The 9,253-nt window shown below is 41.9% G+C and overlaps 4 protein-coding genes across 4 annotated transcripts; 3 read left to right on the top strand and 1 right to left on the bottom strand.

Annotated features, from left to right (window-relative positions):
- Positions 1 to 353: 353 nt before the first annotated feature.
- K441DRAFT_658328 (uncharacterized protein) lies at positions 354 to 1,518 on the top strand. The gene is made up of 4 exons (XM_067648326.1): positions 354 to 525; positions 588 to 602; positions 664 to 755; positions 814 to 1,518. Exons 1-4 carry the CDS (start codon positions 452 to 454, stop codon positions 1,275 to 1,277), a joined length of 645 nt encoding a protein of 214 aa, XP_067505116.1. The 5' UTR covers positions 354 to 451; the 3' UTR covers positions 1,278 to 1,518.
- K441DRAFT_658327 (uncharacterized protein) lies at positions 1,493 to 2,468 on the top strand. The gene is made up of 3 exons (XM_067648325.1): positions 1,493 to 1,929; positions 1,969 to 2,335; positions 2,415 to 2,468. Exons 1-3 carry the CDS (start codon positions 1,519 to 1,521, stop codon positions 2,426 to 2,428), a joined length of 792 nt encoding a protein of 263 aa, XP_067505115.1. The 5' UTR covers positions 1,493 to 1,518; the 3' UTR covers positions 2,429 to 2,468.
- A 916-nt stretch (positions 2,469 to 3,384) lies between these two features.
- Positions 3,385 to 4,437, bottom strand: K441DRAFT_554970 (Glyoxalase/Bleomycin resistance protein/Dihydroxybiphenyl dioxygenase; the record flags this gene model as incomplete). Its single annotated transcript, XM_067643254.1, has 3 exons — positions 3,385 to 3,416; positions 3,468 to 3,577; positions 3,635 to 4,437. The coding sequence occupies 3 exons, from the start codon at positions 4,435 to 4,437 to the stop codon at positions 3,385 to 3,387; spliced, it is 945 nt and encodes a 314-aa protein (XP_067505114.1).
- Positions 4,438 to 5,413: 976 nt separating this feature from the next.
- Positions 5,414 to 6,118, top strand: K441DRAFT_69684 (uncharacterized protein). The gene is made up of 4 exons (XM_067652930.1): positions 5,414 to 5,445; positions 5,497 to 5,577; positions 5,638 to 5,783; positions 5,857 to 6,118. The coding sequence occupies exons 2-4, from the start codon at positions 5,565 to 5,567 to the stop codon at positions 6,061 to 6,063; spliced, it is 366 nt and encodes a 121-aa protein (XP_067505113.1). The 5' UTR covers positions 5,414 to 5,445; positions 5,497 to 5,564; the 3' UTR covers positions 6,064 to 6,118.
- The last annotated feature ends 3,135 nt before the right edge of the window (positions 6,119 to 9,253 follow it).

Raw genomic sequence — 9,253 nt, 5'->3', positions numbered from 1 at the left:
CTCCCGCAGAGCCTTGTGTAGAATAAGGGCTGTAGTTTACAACGTATGCAACGACGCACGCAACGACGCGACGAGCTCAAATTTAGGAAATCTGATGATGCAGTCTTGTTAACCGCAGTTGATTTAGTAATTTTAGCCATCACAAATAGCTTCAAGCGTTGTGGTTAAAAGATTTAGGAGCAGAAAGGTGTATTTTGGCCGTGTCTCTTTACCCAAAAGCCCATGCCAGACCTTCTAACGAAGGTGAAGCCCAAAACGGCTTAGTTAGTGCGCGGTTGATCGGAAGGTCTGGGCCCGAGATAATTGGTCTCCATAAAAACCCTGTGAGAGCCTCGCAAAATCGTGGCGGGACCCGCGGGAAGCCTTAACTCCACCTCATTCGTAAATATGGCCATTCATCAGCCTACACACTGTTACCAAATACTTTTTTGCTGTGAGTAACCTCATTCCAATGCCTGAAGCGCCGCTGGAAGATGATGGCGTCGCTACTTCACGGCCAACATTGGCATGCTTTACTTGCAAAAGGTAAGCTCGAATAGCTTCCGAGACAATTTCAGTATAGTAGAGGAGCTAATTTCATTTCCAAGACGGAAGATAAGATGGTGAGTCTTAACTAAAAACTATTGCCTTGTCCATTGATATCCTCTGACCGCTCATCCCCAGCGATCGCTCTCTTCCCTCTTGCTCTCTCTGCGTAAAAACATTGCAGCAGTGCAAATATCCACTCACGCCCCAGAAACCTGGACCGAAAATTGGTAAGGATAATTTTTGAGCGTAGAACTATACTGAAACAAACTGAGTGAAACATCATAGGAGCGCCACAACGCCGGAAACGCCGGCATCTATTAGATGGACCCCATACGACGGATCGAGGACACCACTCACTTAGGAGGCCTTCCGGCCCAACAACCGATACGGCCGCGGCACCACACAACCGTATGGGACTTTCCCAGTCGCCCTTCGGTAGTATCGGTACTGAAACTCCATCAAGACCATCAAGTTTTCCTGAAACTCAATCGGGCAGGAGCTCTGTCATATCTCCGGGCTTACCATCCCCGGAATTAACCGTTAATTTAACTGACAGGCAAGGGTCAAATGAATATTCTTTAAGCCAGATCATGCACCTGTCGCACGAGCCTACATCGCAATCCTCTAATGCGGCAGCTGAAGACCTTCCATCGGGAGGTGATCAAGGCACATCCGTTGGAGTCGCAGTAAAGGTCTATCAAGCCTGCCTGAACTTTGGAATCTCGACTGAACTATATCAACTGCTGTAAGCAATTCCCGTGCTAACCTAAACTTGCTCCAGTACAACATGTATCCGCCCGAGCTCTATCAAGGATCTTTTGGATGTAGAGGAGTGATGGTAATGTCCAAGAAGCTAACCATTGTAACGAACGCAGTATCGCACAGTATTTCGAAAATATGACATCATTTTCGTTGTTCCGGCGACCTTACTTCGAGAGCAAACTGCAAGCAATATCTTCTGAGAAACAAATAGAGGCTCTGCTGGCTGCCATGTTTTCGTTTTCGGCTCGCTTCTGTACTGGAAACGAGCTACAGAACATAGGTGGCCATAGAATGAATGTCCCTTCAATATCCTATTTTCATGCTTTTGCGTCTAGGCGCATAGACGAAGCCCTGAAACAATGTGCGGAAGACACTCCACCGCTATGTTTATTGCAGGCCACGATCCTGACTACTTTTCAACTCCTCATCGAAGGCGTTCGTGGAAAGGCTTGGAGGACTCTGGGTAACTGCATCCGCCTGGCATATGAACTCAAACTTCACTGCATTGACATATACCCCGATGATGCACAAGACCAATCAGATATAACAGCTTGGTGCCTCAAAGAGGAACGTCGACGAGCCTGGTGGGCATTGTGGGAATTCGACGTATTTGCAAGCACAATCAGGCGATTGCCAACAGCGATTGACTGGACTCAAAATAACACATGATTGCCAACAGCGATTGACTGGACTCAAAATAACACATGGCTTCCCGTAGACGATGAAGCATGGTATAACGGCACGTATCGGCGCAGCTGCATCTTAATCGTCGACCCTGCTTTTCGTTGGAAAACCCTACAACAAACCGGTAACACCAGTGCCAAGGCATGGTTTATCGTAACCAATTCTCTGGCGCGGAATGCTCTTTTATTCTCATATCCCCAATCTTTTTCAACTCAGTTTAGCCAGCAGGAAGATCGGTCAAAGAGCGCAGCGCGTAAGCGGCCCGTATCAGAACCTTCCAAGGACAGCCAAATGGAATTAGAAATCCTGGAAAATGCGTTGCGTTGCGTTTCAATAGCATTACCACCACGACTTTCCTATCGTGAGCAATCCCTGACATTCAAAGAGAAAGGCTTAATGTCTATGCAATCTTCTCGTCAAGAAGATTCTGACATATACAGCATCCACCTTATGATCCAGCTGACCCGGTTCATGATCTACCACTATCCAGTCTCCTCGTTTCAATTTAGTGAAGCTGAGGTGGCTAGGTCAGCCCAGTTTGTAGAAAACTCCTCGGTCAGACCCAGCAATAACCGCTCCTCGACTTCTTCAAATCCAAACCAAGGGGCGTGGAACCATTTTCTTGATGCTGCCAATGAGATAATCGCCATCATCCGGACTAGCTCTAAGGAGCATGTTCATCATGTGAACCCCTTACTGGCGAACATCGTCTATCTTGCCGCAGCTGCGCAAGTAGTCTATCGAATTATCAACCCATCAGCCGTGAATTGCCGAAAAGTCGACTCAAATATTGATCTTCTCCGGTTAACCTTCAATAGTTACGTGTCATTCTGGAATGTGGCGAGCACACTACAAGACAAACTCAACACGTTAGAAACTCGGCTGGAAACTATTCGGGCTCATAATATCATTTCAAAGAGGCGCAAGAAAGAAGCGGGAGATGATAGACCACTAGAAGTTCCCTCAGTTACGTTAAATCGGAATAGCGATAGAGTAGCGACGGGACCTCCAGCGCTCGAGCAAGCGGAACATGTAGTAAGAACAGGAAGTTCGCTTCTAGGTGTATTGCCAGAGACTCCTTGGACGTTCTCGCAACAGGACTTCACGGATTGTACACTTTTCACGGATGGTTCCCTGGGTTACTTGGGATTTGATTTAGACGAACTGCTTACGTACGGTTGATAGGAGAGTCCACAGGTTTGGGCCCTTTTGCCTCCCAGCCGTTCCAAACTAGAGATTTGCCAAAACGCTCTACCAGTCTACTCTTAAGAAGCGAAATGTTTAGTACACCTATAGTTTATCTCATAGGGCCATCGTTCGCTCTAAATATGCTCAGAATCTGGCTGAAGGCTCAACCTGTGCCGGAGGATCCCATGTAGTTATTGCGGAGGTCGACATAATGGATTCCTCTTACAGTAAGAAAGTTGGAGGCAATTCAGGTCCTAGTCCTGTCAGCATGTCTTATCAAACCTCAACTTAGGCATCTCATTCACCCCAAATGTGCAGATTACCAGGCCCAGCCTTGGTCCGAGCAATCGGAGTCTTTTCGTCTACCAAATCCCCGTCCACGTAATGTTCCACAATGAAACCAGACTTGTCGTACCTGCCAGAGTCAGCACACCGAATTCGGCCAACCTAGATCAGCAACATCAGGTCTTACCAATAGTCGAATATCTGCGAACCCAGCACATGTCTGCCAACACCCCATGCCAATTTATACTTCTTGTCTTCTAGCCATTGATGACCAAGCGACTGGATATCAAAGTCATGAACCTCAAAACTCGAATGATGAACATGGGACTTCGGGCCTTCAAAGAAGAAGAAGCTGTGATGATCTACCATCTCCTCTCCTCGGTCCAAATGCATGAATGCGGTGATATCACGCCCACCCTCGTCGTATATCACATCACTTGGCTTGAAATTAAATCGAGAAGTGAAGAAATCATACGCAGCAGCAAAATCTGTGACGCATAGTCCGAAATGGCCAAGCTTATGTACGGGTGCAGGGCCTTGCTTGAATCGCTGAGTCTTATTGACCGGGCGGTGCTTAGAGGTTGGGAAGTTGTATTCCAGCTCTGGAAAGGATACGGAAGGCTCAACAGCAGCCTGGCCATAAACCAAGTAGAAGGGGCAGTTGTCGACTGGATCGTAAAATATTACGTACTTCCCACCTCCCGGGGCATCCAGGTCATGAATTGGTGTGGCCAAGGGAAGTGTTTGGGTGGCTAGTTCGAGATCAGAGAATGAGTCGACTACAAAGGCAGCGCCACCAAAAACATTGGATTCGCTCTGGGTAGCGCAATAGACGAACGGCTCTGATCCATAGCCACGATAGTATATTGTGTCGCTAGTCCGCTTCACCATCGTGAAGCCAAAGTCCAACAGAAATCGGTTTGCTTCTTCGAGGTCGGCGTGGGTGTAGTACACATGTGCGATCCGCTTCAGGCAGATTTTTGTGTACATAACTGAGGGTGACATTTGAATGCTGGTTGAATTTACTGGCATAACTATCTTTTCGGGGCATTAATATGCTCACAAGAGCATAACGACACCCTGCATTGTGCAGCGGCGCCGTGTCATGCCAACCGGTACATTTGCCCGTTGTAGAGGTCTCACAAAGGGAGGCCTGATGTTACGGACAGTGATGCAACTGGTTTGGATCGGTTATAAATTTTAGCCCTTAACCAAACCAATTTAATTGGTGGTTTAACCGGTTAACCAATATAACCAGTATAAATAATTACCAAATTAAGTAAGTGCTAAGCCGATATTAGTTAGTAAACAGGTTTAAAATTATAACCGGTTAAGGTTTTTAATATTGAAAAACCGAACCAAACCGAATAGTGAACCAAACCAGTTGCATCACTGGTTACGGATGAATGTCAGGGATGTCTTCGGGCTATTTTCGGTGCTTTGGCTGCTTCTCTTTCTCATCAAATCCCACAACCACGGACCATCTTGTATCACATGGGTGAGGGGAATCTGGAGATACCAGCCCTCGGCATGGACAAGTTGCTTCAACTTAATCAACCTTGACCCAACGCCCAACTTAGCAGTATGATGACAACGCAGCCGCTTACGTTCCTTGCGTCTTCATTGAGACTCCTCGTGTTCTCGGAAGCACATATTCATGCGTCATTGCCACCATAGCTTCCTAGAAGTCACCCCATCTACCCGGGTACCCGCGGACAGGGTTTGGGGCCCTTCAGGCTCAACTCTAGTTGTAAGCTTGCTATGGGCTTTTCTAAATTCTTAGAAATTCCGCCAGAGATAACCCAGAGACATAGAAAGTACCTGAGGAATAAAGGGTTTCTTTCGGGTTCTGAGCATCCTCCCATCCAAGACCGCAATGGTAACCAATACTGAATTCCTTTCCAACTGAGATACTGGTCGTACAGATGGTTAAAGTTGTCGAGATCATCACTTAATTGTGGGCACTGGTCCCACTGGCTTGCTTTCTCACATATTATGGTACTTGCTGTCCCCGCTTTTTTGAGCGTAGAAATCCTGAACATGCTCTAGGATTCAAAGGCATTGTGATTGGGGCTGTACTAGGCAGTACGAAAACTCCAAGAGTATATATTACTAATATGGCAGCGCTTGGTAAGCTTTGCGATCGACTTCAGTTTATCGGCTCTCTGTCATAGCCTAATCCTTTTTTAGAATGTCTCCGTAACATCGGGGCAGAAGAAGAATGCGTGCATGCAGCTACGAAAGGGGATTGTATGCAACATACTCGCTGGTGCCGAAGCACGGCTGGGGAAGAATTTGCCAGAATCTACTCCTGGGGTAACGATCCCGCCCGCCAAGTAAGTCGATTTACGTTTCGTAAATGGCATTCATTATACAGACTACCAAAAATATTAACATCAATATTAAAAGGGTGACTACGATGCCGCGAGCCCATGCAAGCTGTCGAGCATCGAATGGGAAATTTGCATTGGGTCTTGCAACCAGACCAGAACCATCCGGATTTTGGGTGAACAGCAATTGTTCGGATGGTCAAACCGTAGAAGGGGTACATTGAATCTTATTAAAGACTTTTGCTTCCTATTTTATAGTAGAAGAAGCCTGCTAGAAGTTACATAATGGATCGTATTCCAATATCGAGTAAGACTCATGATTGAGTAGATGAAGACGGTATGCCACCTTCGTCGTCACAAATCGTCAGTCCATGAGGTGACTCATCATGAGTCGTCCTATTGTAGGTCTTCTTTCTTCAGCTGGATTGTGTTTGGTGTGGCGGTTCCTCGACGTTGAATAGTAGAGCCTATCCAAGCTGACTCGCGGGTATGGGCGGTTTTTAAGCAGACAGTAAACAATCCAAATAGCGGGTGAGGCGATCTAAGAATAATGGTAGAGTACTTAACGCGATAATCGTTTACGATGGAGTTCATTTTTACTGTAACTAAACATATCACATCTCCTGACAAGACTTCTCCCAAAGCAAGGAAACACATGATATGGAGCTTTCTACAATAACAACCCTTTCATCTCAGAGGACTATTTTAGACGCGAGAACTTTAATATAGCCCCTGGGGCAGGGGCAGTGATCTCATTGGACTGGACTGGACTGGATTTTGATTTGAATCCACTCCACTCCATAGAAGATAGGGTTTGGCTCCTGGAGCTCCAGGATAAATCCAATGCAGTTACATAAGCAGTCTATACTATAAATAGTAAGTCTTGGCATGCTTCTGGGTCGTCAATGGGGTAGCCAAACTTACCAAAAATTACCTATATTACATTATATCAGCAGCAGAAAGGCCCTCCTTATCGTTAGCCTCATTATCGCCCTCTAAAGCAGCCTCCTTAGCAAGTTCTTTGGCTAAAGCCTCCTCACCCCCGTCATCCACCTAAGTAGTAGTCTCCGCAGCAACTGCAGTAGTAAGCCGAGCCTTAGCCTCCTCTTTAGGTGAGAGCTTTAGTAGCCGCGGCTCTCCCTCTACTTTGTTAATATCCTTATTATTAAATATATCCTTTAGTGGAGGTCTATATCTATACCAAAGACCCTTATTTGCCTTAATTATATCTATCTATAGCTAAGAGCGTTAAGCCTTAAGGAGGATCTTACAGCTACTAAATAGTTATTTATATTTGTCGCTTATAAAAGGCACTATAAGGATATTAAGGGTAAAGTAAGTAAGATTAGGCTAGCTTATATAGCGGTTTTACCAGTACTATATAAGGTTAAAGTGTTTATACTTTTTAAGCTTAAGCTTATTTATATATAAATACTTATTAAAGCAATTAATTAGAGGAGGCGTAGTAGCCTTATCGTTTTAATAAACGGTTTTTAGGCGCTTATAATTTTGAGTAAAGGTATAGATTTTTGCTTACTGGGGTTGCTAAACTAGTACTAAATCTAGTAAGGATAATTAAATAGATAAATACTGGCCTTTATAATTAAGCTAGAGCTCCTTAATCTTCTGCTTAATACTATTAATCTAATCCTTCCTAATAGGATATGGCCTCTAATAGTCCTTAAACTACTATATCTTAAGCGTCGGATTAAGGACAATTACTGCGTAATACGCTGCTATATTATTAGCCTTATTATAGTACTTATTTCCCTTCTTTTATACTACTTCTAAATAGTCTGCTAAGTATTAATAGGCTTAAGCGTCGGCCTTTTTCCGTTTTTAAAGTAATTAAGTAGAAAGTTTAAGAAACTTCTACTTAATTAATAAGAGCTCCTTAAAAAGCCAATTTAGTATTTAAAAGTAGTTAGTATAACTTTAATTACTTTTTATTATAATTATAGCCTTATAGAATATCTTAAGGTAGTTATAAAGGTGTTTAAATTAGAGCCAGTACTTTAGCTAAGGAAGCCGTCTTTAGTAAACGCTTTAGCTTTATTACTAGGTTTATAAGTCTTATAAAATATAGTAATTCGTTCTCTACAGTTTAAATATTATAAAATAGCTAAAAAGACCAAATTCTATTACGTTTAGTTATTTTAGATAAGCTAGTAAATTATTAGTATTATTTTTATAGATAGTATTATAAGTTTAAATACTATAACTATAAGGCTTAGATTATAACCGTTAAGGGTAATAGATATAAAATCTAATACTATAGCTAATTAGAGATTTGTCTAACGTTCTACTAGGTAGCAAATCTTAATACTATAGCTCTATTACGTACCTTTAGGCTATTAAATTCTAATAAAGGACCTCCTATTTAAATACTCTTAAAGAAACTACAATACTAGGGGATTATATAAATATACTAAATAATATTTTAAAGTAAACTAACTAGTCCCTACTTCTTCTAAAGCTCTTAAACCTTGCTGTAATTCTAATTACAGTATATAGCTGCTATTTCTTTATAGATTTTATTAGCGTCTATTCTAATAATAAAGGCCTATATATAAAGGTTTATTATATAGCCAAAGCAGTAAAGTTAATATACTTTTTATTTCTTTACTAATATTTTTAAATATAGGGCTTAAAGAACTAAATTAATATAGGTATTATTTAACTTAGTGTTATTGGCTATAAAGAACCCAATATTACCTATAATTTTATAGTCCCTAAATAGAGCGACTAGAATAGCTACTATATTCTTACTAGTATATTTACTAATAACCTTATAAAGGCCCAATACTATATAGCGACGCTTGCGGTCTTTATTTGTAACGGAACCTTATAGTAAGAACTACAATAGGCTCGTTATTAAGCTAGGTGTATAGGTGATGCAAATTAAAGTCAATAACGTAATAATAACTGGTAGAGTAGTTGCCCAATAGATTAACTCTAATTATATTCTAAGAATTACTACAAAGAAGAGAACTATCTAGGTAGGGACTATGGTCCTTTAAATATACAACCGTACTCCTAAGAAATCCCCTTTATACGTAAGGTACGTATGCTTTATCTACTCTATTATAAATTATATAGATTACACAGATTATATAGATTATATTATATAACCTTAGTTACTATTTCTCGTTATATAGTTCTTATAACAGAGCCTTATAGCAGAAACTACGGTAGACTCGTTAATGGGCTAGGTATATAGGTATTGCAAGTAAGTCAACAATATAATAATAACTAGTGGAGTAGTTGCCTAATAGATTAACTCCAATTATATTCTAAGAATTACTATAAGGAAGGAACTATCTAGGTAGGGACTAAGGGTCCTTAAATACACAACCGTACTCCTATAAAATCCTCCTTATACGTAAGGTACGTGTTATATATAAAGTATATAAGTTCCTCCTATTCCTTGCGTTTAATATATAGCACGTTATATAACCTTGGTTACTATTCCTTAT

The sequence above is a fragment of the Cenococcum geophilum genome, assembly GCF_001692895.1.
Source record: "Cenococcum geophilum 1.58 unplaced genomic scaffold K441scaffold_16, whole genome shotgun sequence".
NCBI lineage: Eukaryota > Fungi > Ascomycota > Dothideomycetes > Gloniales > Gloniaceae > Cenococcum > Cenococcum geophilum.
Note: the sequence above shows the minus strand (reverse complement) of the source record. Positions and strands in the feature narration are given on the sequence as shown.

Bases quoted from the DNA above. Each gene is read 5' to 3' on its own strand.
- K441DRAFT_658328 (XM_067648326.1), top strand. From the start codon at position 452: ATGCCTGAAGCGCCGCTGGAAGATGATGGCGTCGCTACTTCACGGCCA. The intron at 756-813 runs GTAAGGATAATT...GAAACATCATAG, and splicing joins GAAACCTGGACCGAAAATTG to GAGCGCCACAACGCCGGAAA.
- K441DRAFT_658327 (XM_067648325.1), top strand. From the start codon at position 1,519: ATGTTTTCGTTTTCGGCTCGCTTCTGTACTGGAAACGAGCTACAGAAC. The intron at 1,930-1,968 runs GCGATTGACTGG...TGATTGCCAACA, and splicing joins CAATCAGGCGATTGCCAACA to GCGATTGACTGGACTCAAAA.
- K441DRAFT_69684 (XM_067652930.1), top strand. The intron at 5,784-5,856 runs GTAAGTCGATTT...CAATATTAAAAG, and splicing joins GTAACGATCCCGCCCGCCAA to GGTGACTACGATGCCGCGAG.